The 22,990-nt window shown below is 36.5% G+C and overlaps 6 protein-coding genes and 1 long non-coding RNA gene across 8 annotated transcripts in view; 4 read left to right on the top strand and 3 right to left on the bottom strand.

Moving 5' to 3' along the window:
• The first annotated feature begins 2,436 nt into the window (after positions 1-2,436).
• Positions 2,437-3,267, top strand: LOC135128662 (THO complex subunit 7 homolog). The gene is made up of 2 exons (XM_064055641.1): positions 2,437-2,573; positions 2,629-3,267. Exons 1-2 carry the CDS (start codon positions 2,537-2,539, stop codon positions 3,240-3,242), a joined length of 651 nt encoding a protein of 216 aa, XP_063911711.1. The 5' UTR covers positions 2,437-2,536; the 3' UTR covers positions 3,243-3,267.
• Positions 3,253-3,911, bottom strand: LOC135128663 (alpha-ketoglutarate-dependent dioxygenase alkB homolog 6). Its single transcript, XM_064055642.1, has one exon. It carries the CDS (start codon positions 3,909-3,911, stop codon positions 3,264-3,266), a length of 648 nt encoding a protein of 215 aa, XP_063911712.1. The 3' UTR covers positions 3,253-3,263.
• A 262-nt stretch (positions 3,912-4,173) lies between these two features.
• Positions 4,174-5,515, top strand: LOC135128661 (arginine-hydroxylase NDUFAF5, mitochondrial). The gene is made up of 5 exons (XM_064055640.1): positions 4,174-4,456; positions 4,504-4,655; positions 4,711-5,050; positions 5,095-5,237; positions 5,286-5,515. The coding sequence occupies exons 1-5, from the start codon at positions 4,174-4,176 to the stop codon at positions 5,436-5,438; spliced, it is 1,071 nt and encodes a 356-aa protein (XP_063911710.1). The 3' UTR covers positions 5,439-5,515.
• Positions 5,516-8,537: 3,022 nt separating this feature from the next.
• Positions 8,538-9,758, top strand: LOC135128904 (major royal jelly protein 5-like). Its single transcript, XM_064055983.1, has 2 exons — positions 8,538-8,937; positions 9,274-9,758. The coding sequence occupies exons 1-2, from the start codon at positions 8,538-8,540 to the stop codon at positions 9,756-9,758; spliced, it is 885 nt and encodes a 294-aa protein (XP_063912053.1).
• A 972-nt stretch (positions 9,759-10,730) lies between these two features.
• LOC135129038 (uncharacterized) lies at positions 10,731-11,197 on the bottom strand. Its single transcript, XR_010280500.1, has 2 exons — positions 11,025-11,197; positions 10,731-10,973 (listed from the first exon to the last, which is right to left on the bottom strand). It is a non-coding gene; the product is annotated as an uncharacterized LOC135129038 (long non-coding RNA).
• Positions 11,198-11,781: 584 nt separating this feature from the next.
• LOC135128651 (monocarboxylate transporter 3) overlaps positions 11,782-22,990 on the top strand; it is a 126,385-nt gene continuing 115,176 nt past the window's right edge. The window contains exons 1-2 of one of the 2 annotated variants that reach the window (XM_064055617.1): positions 11,782-11,946; positions 21,975-22,004. In XM_064055617.1, coding sequence (XP_063911687.1) covers positions 11,866-11,946; positions 21,975-22,004 — 111 coding nt within the window. In that variant the 5' untranslated portion in view covers positions 11,782-11,865. The remainder of the gene's footprint in view (positions 11,947-21,974; positions 22,005-22,990) is intronic. The other variant, XM_064055618.1, reaches the window with a different exon arrangement.
• LOC135129037 (uncharacterized) lies at positions 17,392-18,135 on the bottom strand. The gene is made up of 2 exons (XM_064056119.1): positions 17,683-18,135; positions 17,392-17,624 (listed from the first exon to the last, which is right to left on the bottom strand). The coding sequence occupies exons 1-2, from the start codon at positions 18,133-18,135 to the stop codon at positions 17,436-17,438; spliced, it is 642 nt and encodes a 213-aa protein (XP_063912189.1). The 3' UTR covers positions 17,392-17,435.

Below are 22,990 nucleotides of genomic sequence, written 5' to 3'. Positions count from 1 at the left end.
ATCCAAGAATTCAAAAACCCAAAAATCCAAAAATCCGAAAATCCAAAAATCCAAAATCCAAAAATCCAAAAATCCAAGAATCCAAGAATCCGAAAATCCAAAATTCCAAGAATCCAAGAATTTAAGAATCCGAGAGAATCCGAGAACTGAGAATTCTAGAATCCTAGAATCCAAGAATCCAAGCATGCAAGAATCCAAAAATCCAAAAGTCCAAAAATCCAAAAATCTAAGAATCCAAGAATTCAATATTCCAAGGATCAAGAACCCAAGAATCCAAGAAACCGAGAAAATCTGAGAAACCGAGAATGATAAAACCAAGAATCTAAGAAGCCAAGAATCCGAGAAAACCCGAGAAGCCGAGAACGAGAATTCGAGAATCCCAAAATTCGAGAATCCGAGAATCGGAATATTCGAAAATCCAAGGAACCAAGAATCCGAGAAACCAGAAATCCGGGAAAATCCGGGAAACCGAGAACCGAGAATCCGATAACCGAGAATCCTAGAATCCTTTAAAAATCCAAAAATCCAAAAATTCCAAAATCCAAGAATCCAAGAATTTAAGAATCCGGGAAAATCCCAAAAAATCTGAGACACGGAGAAACCAAGAATCCGAGAACCGTAAATTCTAGAAACCAAGAATCAAAGAATCCAATAATCCACGAATCCAAGAATCCGGGAAAATCCGTGAAACCGAGAATCCGAAAACCGAGAATCCAAGAATCCGAGAAAACCCGAGAATCCAAGAATCCGAGAACCGAGAATTTTAGAATCCAAGAATCCTAAAATCCTAAAATCCAAAAATCCAAACAACCAAACATCCAAAAATTCGAACAATCAAAAATCCAATAATCCGAAAATCCAAAAATATCTAAAAATCCAAAAATCCAAGAATCCAAGAATTCAAAAACCCAAAAATCCAAAAATCCAAAAATCCAAAAATCCAAAAATCCAAAATCCAAAAATCCAAAGATCCAAGAATCCAAGAATTTAAGAATCCGAGAGAATCCGAGAACCGAGAATTATAGAATCCTAGAATCCAAGAATCCAAGCATCCAAGAATCCAAAAATCCAAAAATCGAAAAATCGAAAAATCGAAAAATCGAAAAATCCAAAAGTCCAAAAATCCAAAAATTTAAGAATCCAAGAATTCAGTATTCCAAGGATCCAAAAACCCAAGAATCCAAGAAACCGAGAAAATCTGAGAAACCGAAATCCTAAAACCGAGAATCCAAGAAGCCAAGAATCTGAGAAAACCCGAGAATCCGAGAACCGAGAATTCGAAAATCCAAGCAACCAAGAATCCGAGAAACCAGAAATCCGAGAAAATCCGGGAAACCGAGAACCGAGAATCCGAGAATCGAGAATCCGATAACCGAGAATCCTAGAATCCTTTAAGAATCCGAGAAAATCCCAAAAAATCTGAGACACCGAGAAACCAAGAATCCGAGAACCGAAAATTCTAGAAACCAAGAATCAAAGAATCCAAAAATCCAAGAATCCAAGAATCCAAGAATCCAAGAAACCAAATATCCGAGAAAATCCGAGAAACCGAGAAACCTAAAATCCGAGAACCGGGAATTCAAGAAACCAAGAATCCGAGAATCCGAGAATCGAGATTCCGACAGCCGGGGATCCTAGAATCCAAGAATCCAAAAATCCAAACAATCAAACATCCAAAAATCCAAAAATCCAAACAATCAAACATCCAAAAATCCAAAAATCGAAACAATCAAACATCGAATCTGTGAGTCCAAAAATCCCAAAATCGAAACACAAATCCATAAATTCAAATATCGAAAGTTGGAAATTTCCATTTTTCAATGATTAGATTTTTCGATTTTTCAAAATTTAAATTTTCCAATTTTATATCGCCTATATGATTAAAAACTAACCAAAATTTATCTGGTTATCCTCACCAAAAATTTGATGACGTCATTAGAAATCTTTATCAAGGGTATGCTTATATATCTGTGTTTTATGAATCCGCTTTTATTTTTTGGAAAAAAAATTGTAACATTTTACAATTCAACTTTGAAATAGCAAAATCGAACGCTCTGAAATTGGGCAAACGTTTTATTGTTATCGTAAGCATGATAATTTACCGATTAAAATGTATCTGTTATCCCTCCTAAAAACTTGCTGACGTCATATCAACATTTTGTTAAACAAATCCTATCACAAAATAATGTGCAGTGAATTCACATTCTGTTAAAATTAAAATCTCACTTTATCCAGAAACTTATTTTATTTTTCATCTTTTTATTTTGCATTTTTAGTCGTTTCAAGGTACATCTTATTAGCACAATTAATTTATATGTAGTATTTATAATAAACACGATGGAAGCAATAATATTCGGTTTGAATTTGGCGCCGATGAGCTGTATTGTGATTGGTTGGCAAGCTTCGGAAATTGCATTTTTTCAGGAACATTCAACTCTGCAATTGGCACTATTGACACAAAGTGACACTTGCAGACATTATCAACATAACCTAATTATCAATCTTTAACCCTAACACCGAAAATAACATCAGTTTAATGAAAGTAAAAGAGAAACGTAGCGCAATGTCGGACGGTAAGCCCCCAACTCCCCATTTTTCACACATTTCACACCAACTTGTCTCTTTCAGAGGACATAATTAAGCGAAAATTGCTGATCGACGGCGACGGGACAGGGGACGACAGGCGACTGAACGTGATATCGAAAACCCTCAGAAAATGGGCTAATTCAACTGAGGAGTCCCCGCTAGAAAACCAAGCAACCCATGACAAGTTATTAGCGCAGTTAAGTTTGTGTGAATACTCAGTGAAGCGGTCGCAATTACTTACAAAAACGACTGCAAAACAGCTTGAAAACTACAAAAAGATATATGAAAAGTTTGAGGAACAGATTAATGAAGTGAAGGAGTCGATTAAACAGAACAAAGATAATTTAGTTCAAGCTAAAATTTGGAAGCAGAATCATATGATGTATGACTTGTTGGCACAAAGTATTGCGGAGCAGCCGGCTCGCAAGGAGACTAACTTAAGGTTGTCTAATTTGCAAGCCGAGCTTAAGGAGCTTCACCGGGAGAAGGAGCTTTTGGAACAGAAGCTGGACATGAGGAGGAAGCAGTTCCATGTTTTGGTGTCCAGTGCCAGTAAATTGCAAGCCATGTTGGAGGAGGCTGATAATGATTATAATAATAGTAGTTTGTTGGAGGACGTGGCGGATAGTACAGGTCCTGAACCAATGTCAGAATGAGGATGTAATTAAATACTTAAGTCACTTCCATAGTTTTATTTTAAGCACCTTTGTTACATTTCTAATTGTTAGAGAAACTCTGGTGTCTCTTTTAATTTTATCACCCACGACATATTGTTTTCCACAGTTAAGCAGATTAGCACAGCCTTCATCAACAACGTCAAAATCGACTTCTTTAATGGAATGGAGGTATTTAGAGTACATGTCATCTTTAATAACGACTAAGCTACATTTTTCAAGCAAGAGCTGGCAGACTTTGGTTCTAGTTTCGTTATTTTCTAAAAATTCCAATACTGTGTGTGAGCCACAACTGATTGTGGCTATTGTAGGGTAAAACAAGGGGCCGTCAGTGTGGGGCATTATCCCTTGTCCTGGAAGATATTCGTTGACTAATACTTGGTTTGGTTTGTTCGCTGCAAACACGTTTAATTGCGCCACTTTTTCCATGTACTTTGTCAGCCAACTGGGTATGGGTTCCGGGATCATCCCCTTTTCGTGCGGGACGCCCCCATAATCCTGGAGTCTCCTTTTTGACAGACAAGTCCACTTGGGTTTAGGAACCGCATACACGTTCTTCAAAATGTGAGCTTCCTCTTCTGGTGTTATAAAGTTTGGAATGTAATAAACGGTTGCTGGGGCTTGCAACACTTGAAAGCTACTCAAATCCATGATCACATCACAAAGGGGGACAAAGGAAGAAAAAAACAAGGGGGTGAAAGACGCCACAAAACTCAAAATATTACACTAATAACTAGGGTCGAAATAGGGGTTGAGGGTTGAGGGTGTTGTTTTCGAACTTCAAATTGACATTTATGACATTTACTTAACCTATAATTGAAAATGTCATTGGTGACAGTTTGTTTTTCGTTTGTATTTTTGCATTTTACTGATAACGATGGTTGCTTTTAGTTGAATTGGTCCAAACGGTGTCATGTCTTTGGTTAACACAGTATTATTTCGCAAGCTGTCATCCTCTGCAAGGATTTTTCACCACCTGAAGAAAAATTTTTTTTCAGTCACTGCATGTAACGGGCAGAAAAATGACGAACACGTCATGCACGTCTTCGACAGGAACACCAAGAGTTTGCAGAGGGAACGAGCGGCCTCTGCTCAAGACGCAAACGTTTATGACTACCTCAAAGACGAAATCGGCTACCGACTAGCAGACAGGATTTTTGATATCAAACGAAAATTTAAACTTGCTGCAGACATAGGTAAAGACTTCGGAGTTTAAGGGGGTTATTCAAGGTGTGTGATTTAGGGTGCAGTAGGGGCCACGTGTCCAAACATATATCGCCAAAATGCGTAGAAGAACTGATCTTATGTGATATGAACCGCTTTAACTTAGATAGTTTCCAAGTACAAAAAGGCATTAAAGTCAAGAAGCACATCCTGGATGAGGAGAATATTGAGGTACAACAACAATACTAAAACCTACACAATTTTCACCCTTTTACTTGCATTATAGTTTGAGCCAAACTCACTAGACCTTGTCATATCCAGCCTAAGCCTCCACTGGGTGAACGACCTCCCCAGAGCTTTCAAACAAATCTTAGACTCCCTCAAGCAAGATGGCGTCCTTCTAGCGGCGGTTTTCGGTGGAGACACCCTGTATGAGCTCCGGTCCTCACTTCAGCTAGCTGAGTTGGAGCGTCGCGGTGGCCTCTCCCCTCACATATCCCCTTTCACTGAAGTCAGGGACATAGGAAATTTGCTCACCAGAGCTGGTTTTACCATGCTCACTATCGACACTGACGAGATCGTCGTGACTTACCCCAGCCTCTTTGAGCTGATGTGGGACCTCAAAGGTGCGTCTATCGTTCGCGTGAACTCGCTACAGTTTGTGTTTCAGGTATGGCTGAAAGTAACGCGGCTTTAAATCGGTCGCTTCATTTGCATAGGGAGACTCAGTTTGCGGCGGCTGCGATTTATCAACAACTGTACGGAAAGGCGGACCCGGAAACGGGGAAAGTGTCAATTCCAGCCACGTTTCAGGTATAAACATAGATATAATTGCATAATTCGTGATTTTGTTTTTCTTAGATAATAAATATGTTGGGGTGGAAGCCTCATCCAAAACAACCTAAGCCAATGGAAAGAGGAACAGGCGAGGTGTCGCTCAAAGATCTCTATCGATTAGACGAAATTATTAAGGACGTTAAGAAGCTGAAAGACGACGACGATCAAAAGAATTGAGTCGCTGAAGTTTGTATAGTAATTAGTGTGTATATTTTGCGTTTGGATTTGTATATTTTATTAAAGTGTTGAAATGACTTGTGTTGGTTTTTGTGCCCCTTTTTGATTAGTGGAATTGAGGATTACACAGAAAAGTCGAAAGAAAATGGGTAGGGAAAAAATTCGAATTTTTTTTCAAGGTCACCCGTGTCATCAAGAAACTTGTTCATCAGATGCTATCACCTGAATTTTTACCGCATTTTAAAAAATCCAACGGGAAACACTATCATCATGAGCTAATTCCTATTGGCCGAAAAATCACCGGACCAACTAGAATCGCTTTCGGGCTTAGTTTAACAATATTTGCACAAACTGATTTGTTTTTAATAACTTCGTATTTCTGGATGAACGCTTTTCGGTTTAATTATGACATTATCATTATTAATTAGGTTTAAAAATTATTTGATTATGTGTAATGAAAGGCCAATAAGGGCGAAACTATCACATTAGCACAGTTATAATTTGAAAATTCTTTGAGAAATACTTTTGAATACTGGACGAGTGTCTTAGGTATGAGTGACATTTAAACTGATATGTCACTTATTTATTATTAATTACTAAAGCTGCAACAGTTCTTGACAACAGAGAGAAGAATTCATTTATTTCCTCGGAATTAAACAACGAATTAACCATAAAAATAGGACTTAACGTTTCCTGGACTTCTTGGATTTCTTTGATTTTTTTTAATTTTTAGATTTTTTGGATTGCTGAGATATATTCGATTTTTTGAATTTTTGGAATTATTGGATTTCTTGAGTTTCTTTGGCTTTCCTGGATTTCGTGTTTTTTTTCTTATTTTTATTTTTTTTTGTTTATTCAACTTTTAGGATTTTGGATAATTTTGATTTTTTGTTTTTTATTTCTGCTTTTTTTTTAGACATGTTCGATTTTTTGAATTTTTGGAATTATTGAATTTCGTGAGCTTTTTAATTGTCTTGGATTTCTTGTTTTTTTTTTTGCTTTGCATTTTTCTGACTGCTTCAGAATCTTTGGATACTTTGGAATCTGTGGATTCTATAGATTTCTTGGATTCTCTGGATTCTCTGGATTCTCTGGATTCCTTGGATTCTCTGGATTCCCTGGATTCTTTAGATTCCCCGGATTCTCTGGATTCTGTAGATTCTTTAGGTTCTTTGGATTCTTTGAATTTCTTGAGCTTTTTGAGTTTTTTGGGTTTCTTGTTTTTTTTTGTTTTCCATTTTTCCGACTTTTCTTTAGAATCTTTGGATTCTCTGGCCTCTTTGGATTTTCTGGATTCTTGGGATTTTTTGAATTCTTTGGGTTCTTTGGATTCTTTGAATTTCCTGGGCTTTTTGAGTTTCTTGTTTTTTTTTCCGATTCTTCTCAGAATCTTTGGATTCTCTAGATTCCCTGGACTGCCTAGATTCTTCGAATCGTCTTGACTCTCTGGATCCCCTGGATTCCCTGGATTCTCTGCATTCTTTGGATTTTTTTGATTTCTTGATTTTCTTCAGGTTTTTAAGTTTCTTTGGTTTTTTGTTTTTTTAAGTTTTCCATTTTTCCAACTCTTCAGGATCTTTGGATTCTTTGTAAACTTTGGATTCCCTGGACTCATTGGATTCTCTGGATGCTCTGAACTCTCTGGACTCTCTGGATTCTATGGATTCTCTGGATCCTCTGGATTCTCTGGATCCTCTGGATCATCTGGAATTCCTAGGTTCTCTGGATTCTATGAATTCTCTGGATCCTCTGGATTCCCCGATTTCTATGGATTATTTGGATTTTTTGGATTCCTTGAGTTTCTTGAGCTTTTTGAATTTCTTGGAATTCTTGTTTTTTTGTTTTCCATTTTTCCGACTCTTCTTCATAAACTTTGAATTCTCTGGGTCCTCTGAATTCCCTGGGTCCTCTGGATTCCCTGGATTCTCTGGATTCTGTTTACTGTGTAGAGTTTCTGAATTCCCTGGATTCTCATGATTTTCTGGATTCTGTGGATCCTCTGGAGTTCCTGGATTCTCTGGATCCTCTGGATTCCCTGAATTCTCTGGATTCTTTGGATTATTTGGATTCTTTGAATATCTTGAATTTCTTGTTTTTTTTTTTGTTTTCCACTTTTCCGACTCTTCTTCAAAATCTTTGAATTCTTTGTAAACTTTGGATTCTCTGGACTCATTGGATTCCATGGTTTCTCTATGGATTCTCTCGATCCTCTGGATTCCCTGAATTCTGCGGATTCTTTAGATTATTTGAATTTCTTGAGTTTTTTGAGTTTCTTGGGTTTTTGTTTTTTTATGTTGTTCATTTTTCGGACTCTTCTTCAGAATCTTTGGATTCTTTGAAATCTTTGGATTCTCTGGACTCATTGAACCCTCTGGAATCTCTGGATTCCTTGGATTCTATGGATTCTCTGGATCCTCTGGATTCCCTGGATTCTATGGATCCTCTGGATTGCCAGGATTCTCTGGATTCTGTTTACTGTATGGATTTTCTGGTTTCCTTGGATTCTCTTGTTTCTCTGGACTCTCTGGATTCTTTGGATTCTCTGGACTCGTTGGTTTCTATGGATTCCTGGATTCTCTGGATTCTGTTTACTGTCTGGATTTTCTGGATTCCCTGGATTCTCTTGATTCTGTGGACTCTCTGGATTCCTTGGATTCTCTGGACTCATTGGATTCTATGTATTCTATGGATTCTATGGATTCTATGGATTTTCTATGGATTCTCTGGATTCCCTCGATTCTCTGGATTCTCTTGATTCTATGGATCCTCTGGATTGCCTGGATTCTTTGGATTCTGTTTACTGTTTGTATTTTCTGGATTCCCTAGATTCTCTTAATGATTCTCTGGACTCTCTGGATTCTTTGGATTCTCTGGACTCATTGGATTCTATGGATTCTTTATGAATTTTCTGGATCCTCTGGATTCCCTCGATTCTCTGGATTCTATGGATCCTCTGGATTGCCTGGATTCTCTGGATTCTGTTTACTGTCTGGATTTTCTGGATTTCCTGGATTCTCTTGATTCTCTGGACTCTCTGGATTGTTTGGATTCTCTGGACTCATTGGATTCTATGGATTCTATGGATTCTATGGATTCTCTATGGATTCTCTGGATTCTCTGGATCCTCTGGATTCCCTCGATTCTCTGGATTCTCTTGATTCTATGGGTCCTCTGGATCCTCTGGATTCTCTGGTCTCATTGGATTCTCTGGATCCTCTGGATTCCCTCGTTTCACTGGATCCTCTTGATTCTATGGATCCTCTGGATTCCCTGGATTCCTTGGAATCTCTGTATCTTCTGGATTGCCTGGATTCTCTGGATTCTGTTTACTGTCTGGATTTACTGGACTCCCTGGATTCTCTTGATTCTCCGGACTCTCTGGATTCTTTGGATTTTCTGGTTTCTCTTGATCCTCTGGAGTTTCTGGATTCTATGGTTTCTCTGGATCCTCTAGATTCCCTGGATTCTCTAGATTCTTTGGATTTTTTAGTTTCCTTGAGTTTCTTGGAGTTCTTGTTTTTTTGTTTTCCATTTTTCAGACTCTTCTTCAGAATCTTTGGATTTTTTGTGAACTTTTGATTCTCTGGACTCATTGCATTCTGATTCTATGGATTCTCTGGATTCTCTGGATTCCCTGGATTCTTCGGATTCTTGGGATTATTTGAATTTCTTCTCCAGATCCTCTGAATTCCCTGGATTCTCTAGTCTCTCTGGATTTTCTGGATTTCTTGGATTCTTCGGATTCTTTGGATTATTTGAATTTCTTGAGCTTTTTGAGTTTCTTGGGTTTCTTGTTTTTTTTTTATGTTGTTCATTTTTTGGAACTCTTCTTCAGAATCATTGGATTCTTTGGATTCTCTGGTCTCATTGGATTCTCTGGATCCTCTGGATTCCCTCGTTTCACTGGATTCTCTTGATTCTATGGATCCTCTGGATTCCCTGGATTCCTTGGAATCTCTGGATCTTCTGGATTGCCTGGATTCTGTTTACTGTCTGGATTTGCTGGATTCCCTGGATACTCTTGATTCTCTGGACTCGCCTGATTTTCTGGATTCCCTGGATTCTCTGGAGTTCGTGGATTCTCTGGATTCTATGGATTCTTTGGATTCATGGGGTTCTTTGGATTCTTTGGATTCTTTGGATTTTTCGGATTCTTCGGATTTTTCGGATTCTCCGGATTCTTTGTATTCTTTGGATTCCCTGGATTCTCTGAATTGTTTGGATTTTCTGCATTCCCTGGATTCTTTAGATTCTCTGTATTCCCTCGGTTCTCTTCATTCTCTGCATTCTTTGAATTCTCTGAATTTCTTTAGTTTTTGAGTTTCTTGGGTTTGTTTTTTTTATACATATTTTCCATTTTTCCGACTATTCTTCAGAATCTTTGGATTCTCTGGACTCTTTGGATTCCCTGGATTCTTTGGATTCTCTGGATTCTCGTGTGAACCCTAAATATTTTGCACATTTTGGATAGGATTTATCAGCAAACTTTTTAAATGACGTCAGCAAATTTTTAGGGGGGATAAACAGATATCTTTTAATTAATAATTTACCACGTTTGCATAATTTTAGAGCGTTCGATTTTGCATAGTTTCAAAGTTAAATTGTAAAGTGTTATAAAACTTTGATTTTTTTCTCATAAAAACAAGTTCATAAACCACAAATATATAAACATGCTATTGTATAATAAAATAAATAAGATTTCCTTTATAAAAAAATGTTCAAACGACGTCATCAAATCAGATAAATTTCGGTTAGTTTTTTACCATCTAGACGACATTCTCAAAACATTAAAAATTTAACTTTGACTGTAGTGAAATTTTTAGTTTTCACTGTATTTGTCTAATAAAATCGTTAATAACAAGCAATAGTCAGACAGAAACGGGAAATCTACTTTTTCACACTCTAGCAGATATCAAACTTTGAGAAAACATGAAAGCTCTCTTAAAATATATACATTTGTAGTTCTGGAAAGAATACATCGATGCAGTTTTAAAAAATAATTATTTAAATGATTTATAAATATGTTAATAACGTCCAAACGGTAGTTAATGATATTGATAATCCACGCGAGTATTCTTGGTTGCCTACGTCAGCATTAAAAATATAAATTTTAAAACTGAAACAACAAATTTAGAACTGGACACTCAACAAATAATGTCAAAAATAGTTACTATTGTGGATGGAAGTATACAATTTTTAAGTTTGTGTTAGTACAAGTCGTGTCCTTAAAAAATCTATTATAATAAATTTATGACAGTTCCATTTAAGAATGCTGTAAATAAAAAATCCCCCAACGTAGCATCCTTTTTAATAAAACAAATTATAACAAAAAACTGAATATCGTTTTACTATTAGTAGGTATATACAAGACTACAAAAATAACGTTTCGACCAGTCTTTAAAAATCACGTATTTCTTTCACGATTTAATTTTTGCTGCAACTTCTTTCTTAAAATCGTGAATTGGATTAGCCTCCAAGTTCCCCTGTCCTAAAATTTTGTTCCTGGATCCTTCCACATCCCCCAACCAGGATTCCCTTCAAAACAATCCAATAATAATAAATCAAAACAAGACATAACCTACAAACTTGTATGACAGTCCTAAGCCTACCACTGCTAAAAATCCACCAAATAATAGTGGAAACCTAAGCAGCGTACTGGTTGGAATTGGCCTTTTCATATTTATTTCTATAAATTCACTTAAAAAGTTTGTTGTTGATTGGAAATTCACAAAAATGTGACCTCCGGCATAGTGCTGCCATCTAGCCACACGACAGTGTAGTTGCGAACTTTGCGCTAAATACAAATACTTGTTACAAATTTGTTAATTTACGCTCAGTACTAAAATTGCATTTCGTACAAAGTTTACATTTGAAACGTTTGGTAGATATTATAGTATCGGTTTTGAAGCTTATAAATGAAATTGTAAAATATACAATTATACGGTTTCGATGTTTCTTTTCCAAAAATCGGTGTAAAAAATCAAAACGGATTCATAAACCACAAGTGTTGGAAATATTGACGCAAGATGATTGCAATTATCCATTTTTTTACAACCACGCTAAACACTCCATAAAACCCTCATTAACTCCTCCATCTGCGCCCACCATAAACCTCCACATTAACGCTCCTCCAGCAAATCAGCATTTTGTTTATCACCATAATCACCATCGCAAATTTTTATGAAAAACAACAGATCAATGTTTCGGCGATAAATCACGTTTGGAGCGTTCAGTAATCCCGCGACGCCGGTACCAACCCAACGGCCCGCGCCCTTTCATCCCCTAGACCGGTTACGTCACTGGGTAACCCCGGTAACAGGTAACGGCGGTCGGCAGCGGCGGCGGCAGAACGGGTGGTGTGTGCCGTTCCCTGGACGAGGGACCCTTGTACCTGGGCCGGCCTCGTTGATGCGCCCCCGCAGGGGCCATGGGGCAGGCCGAGAGCAGAGACGACGCCGACGACGACCCGGAGAAATACAACTCGAGGCGGACGTCCGGAATCCTGGTGGTAAGGGTTAAGGATTTCTCTGTGCATGGCATTTGCGACTTGTGTTCAACGTGACCTTGTTTTTTTGTAGAGTTTTGATGATTTTTTTCGGCGGTTCGATAGAGTGAGTCAGGTTTGTTTAAAACTGGAAGGGGGTGAAGTGATCAATGGCTTGGGCGGCATGCGATGGCTGCGTGCGAGGGGCACTGCAACCCCTGAGTAATTTCAGATATTGCACGGCGGGGAATGTATGTAGCTTTAATGATCTGAGTTGTGGGGTTGAGGGGGTTGCGAGATTGAGAATTGATTTACGGATGAGGCCTTGTTAGCGTTTGTTAAGGTCGTGTGGGTTTGTATCATGAAGGAAGGGGATTTAGAGTCTATTCAGATGTTTCAAAAGAACGAAAAACGTTTACTTTGAGTTTTATTTTTGTGCAAGGACACCAATGATTTTGAATGATTTTGTTATCACGAAACAAAACTATGTATTTTGATTTTCCGGTTTCAAAATTTTTACTTTAATCCATTGTATGTTTGGTTGCCTATCTCACATGTCAATTTGGAACCGCAAGAACGAGTTTTAAAAATAATAGTAATGTTTTAAGCAGAGATCACCAGTTTTGAATTTTTTGATGGGTCATCTTCAACTTTTTTCATGTTCTAGGCCCCTAAAAGCACTTCAGTCATTGTTTTTCCTCTTTTTGTGTGATAAACATCATAGAATCGCTTAAAAATCCTCACACTGACAAAATAACGCATTTATATTTGTTAACATAACAATTTATTAAAATAATTTCTTTATTATAGCATAAATTAATTCAAAATACGTCGAATGATTTTAATAGAGGTATTAGTGGAAAATTAGCAGGGTTTTTAACAATAATTAACAATCATTGAAAAAAATGGGTTTGAATTCAACCCGGTTTGAGTTAGTTCAAGATCTTGCCGCTAGGAGCGCGACGAAATTTAAACTTACGGACTGAACAGCCAGGAAAAAAATTTTTGCGAAGGTCCACAGCGTACCCTAAAGTACTTATTAGCGTTCTCAGCTGATTTTTGTAATTTATGACAACGAATTCGATTTTTTACAATTTCAAAGTTAAACGGTAAAGTGTTCTACAGTTTTGATTTTTTTTTCATCAAACACAAACGTTATGTTTATATTTATACATTTCATTCCGTACTTTCGTCCTGTGTCATTTTCAAATTGTCAGACGAATACTGCGATTTTTGCGATTGCTCACTGGATCAGGAGAAATTTTAATCTTTGTCAACTTTATTCTCTGTTAGTGTTGAGGGATTATGTTGAGGAGGCGGAGCAGTCTAATACCCATTCCGACAATTACTTCATAGATCACCCTTTAGCAAGTAATTTATTAGGGAATGATCTAATAAGTTGCGTAGATACAAAGAAAAACCATAGCGTTAAATTTTATTTACATTCTTAAAAAATAATATTAATAATTCCATTTACAGAACAAATTAATTACCCGTCTTAACGAATAATAACATACAACGAAAGAAAAATATTAAATTCCTTAATAAATTATAAATTGAGTTAAATAGCAAAATATAACTAATTTTAATTCTAATATTTCAAAAAAATAGCAACTTGTCATAAATTGTCAATAGTCTTCACTATCAACTTACCATGGTTTTATGACCCATATTCTGTAATTGTCTATTCCTTTCACCCATCTCAATTCAGGTTATATAATATAATTAATTCATTATAATATAAGCTTATTTGCTTACTTATAAAAGACTGTAGGAAAAAATTAATCTTACTTAACTTAAATATTACAAAAAAGTTACAATTACCGATTTTTTATTTATTTATTTTTGATAACCTAGGTTCTATTAGTTTCCACTCTCACCCTACAGAAGAATATATAATTAACCTCGCCCACCCACCCCACCTCTATTTCACTGATTAATTTTATCTGCTCAGAATGAAAAATGCATCTTAAATAAAATCAGGAATAGGGCGGGTGGGCGGGGCTAGCACTGGCTAAGATAAGACTGATTTTGGCAGATGACATACTCTCTAAGAAAATAGTGGGCGGGTGGGAGGGACTAGTACCTGATAAGATAAGAGTGAATTTGGCAAATGACCGCTTCTGATAAAATAAAGGGTGGGTGGGCGGGGCTACTGCTTGTTCATAAGACTGCTGAAAAAAGTTAATCTTACCTAAATAGTAGAAAAAAGTTACAATTGGCGCTTTTTTATTTTTTTTTTTTTAATATAACCTAGGTTCCATTAGTTCCCACTCTCACACTACAGAAGAATATATAATTAACCCCGCCCACCCACCCCACCTTTATTTCACTGATTAATTTTATCTGCTCAGAATGAAAAATGCATCTTAAATAAAATTAGAAATAGGGCGGGTGGGCGGGGCTAGCACTTGCTAAGATAAGACTGATTTTGGCAGATGACATACTCTCTAAGAAAATAGTGGGCGGGTGGGGGGGGGCTAGTACCTGATAAGATAAGAGTGAATTTGGCAAATGACCTCTTCTGATAAAATAAAGGGTGGGTGGGCGGGGCTACTGCTTGCTGATAAGACTGCAGAAAAAGTTAATCTTACTTAAATAGTACAAAAAAGTTACAATTGGCGCTTTTTTATTTTTTATTTGTTTTTTTTTTTTCATATAACCTAGGTTCCATTACTTCCCACTCTCACTCTACAGAAGAATATATAATTAACCCCGCCCACCCACCCCACATCTATTTCACTGATTAATTTTATGTGGTCAGAATGAAAAATGCATCTTAAATAAAATTAGGAATAGGGTGGGTGGGCGGGGCTAGCACTTGCTAAGATAAGACTGATTTTGGCAGATGACATACTTTCTAAGGAAATAGTGGGCGGGTGGGGGGGCTAATACCTGATAAGATAAGAGTGAATTTGGCAAATGACCTCTTCTGATAAAATAAAGGGTGGGTGGGCGGGGCTACTGCTTGCTGATAAGACTGCAGAAGAAGTTAATCTTACTTAAATAGTACAAAAAAAAGTTATAATTGCCGCTTTTTTATTTTTTATTTTTTTCTATAACCTAGGTTCTATTAGTTCCCACTATCGTTCCACAGAACAATATATAATTAACCCCGCCCACCCACCCCGTCTCTATTATACTGAATACCTTTATCTGCTCAAAATGGAAAATGCATATTATACTGAACAGAAATAAAATTAGTCGTTAGAATGTTAAAAGGGCGGGTGGGCGGGGCTAGTACTTGTTAAGATAAAACTGATTTTGGCAAATGACAGATTTTCTAAAAAAATAGTAGGCGGATGGGGGGGGGGCTACTACCTGATAGGATAAGAGTTAATTTGGCAAATGACCCCTTCTGATAAAATAAAGGATGGGTGGGCGGGGCTACTGCTTGCTCATGAGACTGCAGAAGAAGTTAATCTTACTTAAATAGTACAAAAAAAAGTTATAATTGCCGCTTTTTTATTTTCTATTTTTTTCTATAACCTAGGTTCTATTAGTTCCCACTATCGTTCCACAGAACAATATATAATTAACCCCGCCCGCCCACCCCGTCTCTATTTTACTGAATACCTTTGTCTGCTCAAAATGGAAAGTGTATATTATAATGAACAGAAATAAAATTAGTCGTTAGAATGTTAAAAGGGCGGGTGGGCGGGGCTAGTACTTGCTAAGATAAGACTGATTTTGGCAAATGACATATTTTCTAAGAAAATGGTGGGTGGGTGGGGGGGGTTGTACCTGATAAGATAAGACTGAATTTGGCAAATGACCTCTCCTGATAAAATAGAGGGCGGGTGGGCGGGCCTAGTACTTACAAAAATAAAACTGAACAATATTAAGAGTAGTTATTATAATGAAGTAGGTGGTCGGGGCTACTGCTTGCTCATAAGACTGTAGAAAAAAGTTAATCTTACTTAACTTAAATACATAGTACAAAAAAAAATACAATTGCCGTTTTTTTATTTTTTATAAAACCTAGGTTCTATTGGTTCTCACTCTTGCCAAAAAAGTTATTTTTACTTGATTTAAATAGTACAAAAAAAGTTACAGTTGCCGTTTTTTATACAGGGTGTCCCAGAATTCGCGCCATTCCCCTGAATGACATGTTCCCTGTCCCGAACTGAGCCGTAATTCGCAAAAACAATTGTCCAGGCTTTAACCGTGTGAGAACTGGAAGACGATTAAGTTGACCAATAGAGAGGCTGCTTTTATATTCGAACGTTTCTATGTTTAAAGTTACCTATGCCAAGAACAAAAAATCGGGTAATACTAAAGTTGAATGAATTTTTTTCGAATCCCCCTCCGTCAACAAAAGGAAACAGAAGTGTGGTTATAAATTTAATCATTTTGACAATTGCTTGTCATAAACTGTCACGAAGTTGATCACTGACCTGAAGAGACGCTTCTGCGCCAAAGATGACTGGTTAATGTACACAAAGACGTCAAGGTTTAGTTTAAGGCAAGTAGCATGGGACAGAAGTTATTTTTGCTGCCATTCTAGTTAAATTTTGTTTAACTGGGCTGGACATGCCATAAGAGAAGCTGTTTCATTTCATCGTAGGCAAATAATACATTTATTACTATTCTACATAGTGTAGATACCGAAGAGCAGGTATTAGAAGTCATTTTCTTAGAGCCTCGTGAATAATGTGTTGTTCTTTTAAATGAAAATTAGTACATTTACAGAATTCACTATGCATCGTGTCCCTGATATTAAGTTTATCGTTATTTCTAAAAAAGAGTACCACATGTCCATTCAAAGAACGTTATTAAGAGTACTAAAACATAAATATCGCTTTTGATTAATCGGTGCTTATAATTTTCAATAAACAGTAGGTATCAATTTTTACTGAACAGCTTTGTTGTTGATACCTAATCTAAGCAACGAAAAAGAGACGAGACTCCACTTCTCTGGTGTATTGAGATCAGAGGTATCTGCTGTGTGTCAATCATGTGGGGGAGATACTGAAAACGGAGACTTATTCAAGAATAATATTGATGTTGCACATGCTGATTTAAAACAGTTTCTTTAAAGTTGCGAGTACTTTCCTAGAGAGTGAAAAGATACGAATAAAAATTATAACAAAAATCGTTTAGTTGCATTTTTTTTTAAGAACAATACAAACTATAAACAAATCAGTACCAATACCACTAAGTCACTGATGTCTTATTCAATTGGCACTTCTGGGCAAACGAAAATCCACATTTAGCTAACGTGAGAGCATATCAAGAGCAATACTATTAATCTATGGGCCGGAATCGTTGTACTGTAACGTTATTAAACAATGTGCTCAAAATGATCACCATTAACTTCAATGCAAGTTCTAGCTCGTCGCATTATGTTGTGTTGTATATTATTTAACATCTCAGGAGTAACTTCCAGTTCTTCTAACGTATCTAGGGGTTCTCTATATACGTAATTTTTAATTTAATTAAAAAAAAAGTCCAAAAAAGAAAGGTCTGGAGATCTAGGAGGCCAGATGTTAGTACTGCCACGCCCAATCCACCTATGACGATACTCTTTTCAATGTTCGTCGTACAAGTATCGAATTATGTGGAGGAGCGCCGTCGTGCTGAAACCACATATTCCGCCGTACATTCAAAGGAACGTCTTCCAACAATGCCGGAAGCTCTAGTCGTAGAAAATTAGCATATACATCCCCATTAAGGCGATCAGGTAACACAAACGGCCCCACCTAAAAAAACAGGAACGGAGTTTAGTGATAATTTTATCAGATGCATTAAAATTTTTACCACAGTAGTACCAATGATTCCAGCCCATAGATTAATAGTAAATCGCTCCTGATACGCTCTCACCCTAGTGAGATGTGGATTTTCGTGTGCCCAGAAGTGCCAATTGTGTGCATTAAACATTCCTTCTCGGGAAAATGAACATTCGTCGGTGAAAAGAATGCGCCGTGAAAAATCAGGATTTAGTTCATTTTGTCGCAAAAACCATTGAGCAAAATGTACTCGTCGCGGGTAGTCGGTTGGTCGCAGATGCTGCACTCTCGTGTAATGGTAAGGATGCAGTATTCTCTCTTGAAGGGTACGATGAGTGGTCGATCTTGAGCATCCACTCATTTGCGCTACATAGAGGACACTTCTCCTAGGATCCGCTTCCATGTTTTCTAACACTTGCTCTTCAGCACCCACACGTACATTCCGTGGAGCCCCAGCCTTTCCGACTAGGTTGAAAAGATCCATCTTCTCTTGCTCGATGTAACAATCGGTGAAACACTTGTTGGTCTGGGTGCCGACGATTATTCACGGGGCTCTAAGAAAATGACTTCTAATACCTGCTCTTCGGTAGCTACTCTATGTAGAATAGTAATAAATGTATTATTTGCCTACGATGAAATGAAACAGCTTCTCTTATGACATGTACAGCCCAGTTAAACACAATTTAACTAGAATGGCAGCAGAAATAACTTCTGTCCCATGCTACTTGCCTTAAAGTAAACGTTGATGTCTCTGTGTACATTAATCAGTCATCTTTGGCGCAGAAGCGTCTCTTCAGGTCAGTGATGAACTTCGTGACAGTTTATGACAAACAATTGTCAAAATGATTAAATTTATAACCACACTTCTGTTTCCTTTTGTTGACGGAGGGGGATTCGGAAAAAATCATTCAACTTTAGTATTACCCGATTTTTTGTTCTTGGCATAGGTAACTTTGAACATAGAAACGTTCGGATATAAAAACAGCCTCTCTATTGGTCAACTTAATCGCCTTCCAGTTCTCACACGGTTAAAGCCTGGACAATTCTTTTTGCGAATTACTGCACAGTTCGGGACAGGGAACATGTCATTCACGGGAATGGCGCGAATTCTGGGACACCCTGTATTTTGTTTATATATAACCTAGGTTCTATTAGTTGCTACACTCACTCTATAGAAAAATATATAATTAACCCCGCCCACCCACCCTTTCTCTATTTCACTGATTATTTTTATCTGCTCAGAATGAAAAATGTGTCTTGCACTGACCACAAATAAAATTAGGAATAGGGCGGGTGGGCGGGACTAGCACTTGTTAAGATAAAACTGAACTTGGCAAATGACACTTTCTGTGAAAATAGAGGAGGGGTGGGCGGGGCCATTGCTTGCTTATAAGACTGTAGAAAAAAATTAATCTTACTTAACTTAAATACGTAGAACAAAAAAAGTTACAATTGCAACTTTTTATTTATTTATTTTTTATAGTCTTGGTTCTATAAGTTCCCACTCTCACTCACAGAAGAATATATAATAGCCCCGCCCACCCACCCCATCTCTATTTCACCGATTAATTTCGTCTGCTCAGAATGAAAAATGCATCTTGTACTGAACAAAAATAAAATTAGGAATAGGGCGGGTGGGCGGGGCTAGCACTTGTTAAGATAAAACTGAATTTGGCAAATGACACCTTCTGAGCACATAGAGACCGGGTGGGTGGGGCTAGTATTTACAGAGATAAGACTGAACAATATTAAAATTAGTTACATATACAATGAAGTAGGTGGGCAGGGCTACTGCTTACTCATCATATGACGGTAGAAAAGTTATTCTTAATTAACTTAAATAGTAAAAAAAAAGTTAACATTGTTGCTTTTTTATTTTTTCTATAACCTAGGTTCTATTGGTTCCCACTTTCATTCTACAGAAGAATATATAATTAACCACGCCCACCCACCCCACCTCCATTTCACTGATTGATTTGATCTTCTCAGAATGAAATGTGCATCTTATACTCAACAGAAATAAAATTAGGAAAAGGGCGGGTGGGCGGGGCTAGCACTTGCTAAGATTAGATTGATTTTGGCAAATGACATCTTCTGAAAAAGAGGCGGTGGGTGGGCGGAGCTACTGCTTGTTCTTATGACTGTAGAGAAAAGCTAAACTCCGCCCCGTCCACCTTCTTTCTCCATTTCACTGATGTATGAAAAAATAGAAAAATTTCTGCCAATAAAAAGTATGTTTACCTACCAACGGAGGAGCATTTAATTTTATTCATGTTCTAAAAAAAGAAAAACAAATTGCAGTGAGATCTACGCATACTAACAAAAGAAATATTTTAAATTTCTATTGATCCTTTTTTTAATAAATATCTAATAATAATCAATAATATTGTTAAATGTTTAAAGTCGCCGCATTTAGGAAAATCTGCCTGCCTTTTTTAATGAATACAGAAATTTACTTCACTGATATGGGCTTTTTTACAACAATTTCTAACATTTAAATTTTAAATAAATATAAATAAATAAAAAAAATATTTTTCCAACGGAATAATCCCATTTATAGGACAAATTAATTACACCTCTTAACTAATAAATTAGACAAAATAAAAGGAAAATATTAAATCCCTTATTAAATATGTAAATTGAGTAGCTAAACTTGCAAAATATAAGTAATAGATTTATGTTAACCTAATTTTAATTGTAATATTTCAAAAGAATACGAAAAATGCTGTGGTAGAAAATTTTGTGCAAAGTGCCCAACAACTTTAATACATTCGTAGATAAGACTATCCTGAGCTTATTTCAACTGCCGAAAATGTTTTTATATGTGGAATAACGGTAAGTGCTTTTTTAAAAATTCGTATTGCATATTTTTTAATACGACTATTTTAAGCGGTTTTTGTCTTGAAATAAAAAAAAATTGATTTTATTTTTTAGATAACATGTGAGCGCAAAAACTGTCAAAATCTCCACGAATCAGAACTATCGCAAATAAAAGGTCTAGTAAATCTTATTTAATTGCATTCAAATAATTAGAAAAAGCCAAGTATGTGACTGCATTAAAATTTATTAATGAATCCTAAGAGGTAATTAATAAAAATCCTGGTTACGAGCTCCTAGAAAACATCAGTTTAATTTTAAGTGGTGAATCACTAGATATTAATGTACAATTAGATCCGGATATTATTAGTGCTTTAAAGTACACACCCATTGCATCTGGTGATGTAGAAAGAAGTTTTTCTTCATGCACAATGTTATTAACAGAAAATTTGACAAAAATCAGATTATTAACTGTAACAGTAAAATATATGTAGTTTATAGGGTATTTATGCTTTATGTAAAAATATTTTATAGGTATTAAATGTAACTACAGACATTTCTCGTGTTTTTTGCTTATTTATCAAAAATTGCGAAGAAATTTTGCGCATAGAAATGCGCATATTTTGACAAATACGTGTGCATATAAATCCGCGCTTTAGAATATCTCATTAACGGTCAAATTCTGCCCGTGACGTCACGGCCACGTGACCCCGAACCCCACCTACGGCATCCATCCTTAACGGACATTTAAAAATGTCTGCCCCGAAACGAAATTGAAATAACTCCACGTTCTACCCAATTTCCTCCCATGTCCTGGATAGAGCCCGCGAACAGTGAAGCATTTCCTTATTGATAATGATAACGTTATCTCGCCAGCAAAAATGTGAATAATTAAATGTCAACACACATGAACCATTTAACTCGGAATTCTTGACCTCGAGTCGTGACGGAATAAACCCGACCGATATCTTTTGTCAGGCATTTACATAACAATAAACAATTAATGTAAGACAGACAGAGCCGAACTTCAAACGGATTTGTTTAATTTTCGCCCATATAAATCAACTCTCAGCAGGATTTCGCACGTGTTGGGGTGTGAAACCTCCTGGAAGAGATACCGCTTCGAAGCACTTCGAAGGAAGATATACTACAAGGTTTTTCTGCGAATCAGCTGATCACTGTTTACACGCTAATCGTACCGGGTGGATAAAGGCGTAGTCTGTCGGCGCGCCAATGGCAGCAGAGCGTCCTTGGAAAGTAGGACGCTGGTTTCTTGGTTGCTTTTTGGGGCGATTTTTGCTTAGCGCGGTTATGTAATCAAAAGCAGATTGTTAGATTAAAGTTATGCCAACTTAAACGCTCAGTAATTATTTCTGCTTTCTTTGCTCTTTTTTATCGAGACTGGTTTTATACACGTTACACGCTTTATTTAAGACATTTTATACAAATTCGTACTTACTATGTTTTCCGTTTGTGTCGTATGCTAACAGTTGTTTTCAATTTCAGGAATATTTACCCTTCCTTCTACACACAGACGTGAGTGTTTATTTTTTTTTTATTTATGTTATTTTTACTCAAGCTTGCTTTAGTTCACTGTTTGCTTACACCTGTTTCACTTATTTAATTCGTACCTTGTTGCACTAACATCTGCAAAAATCACTACATGTATATAAAAAAAAGTAAAGGTAGGTAAGGGTAGCAAAGTGGTGGGACTTGTTTTCTGTGTTTATTTCAAATACAACCTAACGTAAAAATCATAAATAGAAAATTATAAGACGCGAAAGAAGTCGAAGATGCGGTCCATAAAATGGAAAGAACAAAATCACCAAAAAGAGGACAAAAGGTATGAGAGTTAAATTGTTGGGTTATTTTAAAAATTGTTTATTGACATTTTTTGAAATATGCTATAATTTCGCAATTTAATTCGGTTACATATTGTACTGATACATATTTTATAACAATTTGGGAACACAAAATGACTTATTTTAAAAAAACAACTACTTTTGCTAGATGCCTAACAACCTGTGTTTAAATTGTACTTACATAACAAGTTCCCTTTTATCTCTTATCTCAAATTTGTTAGATAGAGGATGAGATGCACACCTTTATTTACATTTAACCGTCAGTAACAATAATCAGATTTATAGATAGCTTGACTCAACTAGATACATTTTTTAAAGTACATGATATTAAATTATTTTCATATATATATTCGACCGCAAAATTAACCGGACATTCATATTTTTCCTTATCAATACATAGTGGAAAAGAACTAGTACGTAATAAATTATTATTAATGTGAAGTGAATAATTTTTTATTTTTTTATATAACCTAGGTTCTATTAGTTCCCACTCTTATTCTAAAGAAGAATATATAATTAAGCCCGCCCACCCACCCCATCGCTATTTCACTGAACACTTTTATCTGCTCAGAATGAAAAGTACATATTACGCAGAAATAAAATTAGTCGTTAGAATGTGAAAAGGGCTGGTGGGCCTTTTGCTAAGATAAGACTGATTTT

Source organism: Zophobas morio, unplaced genomic scaffold (assembly GCF_036711695.1).
Source record: "Zophobas morio isolate AGI-343-1 ecotype UQ-CSIRO unplaced genomic scaffold, CSIRO_AGI_Zmor_V1 ptg000014l, whole genome shotgun sequence".
Classification (NCBI taxonomy): domain Eukaryota; kingdom Metazoa; phylum Arthropoda; class Insecta; order Coleoptera; family Tenebrionidae; genus Zophobas; species Zophobas morio.
The sequence above is the reverse complement of the archived record's forward strand: the minus strand, read 5'-3'. Positions and strand labels throughout refer to the sequence as shown.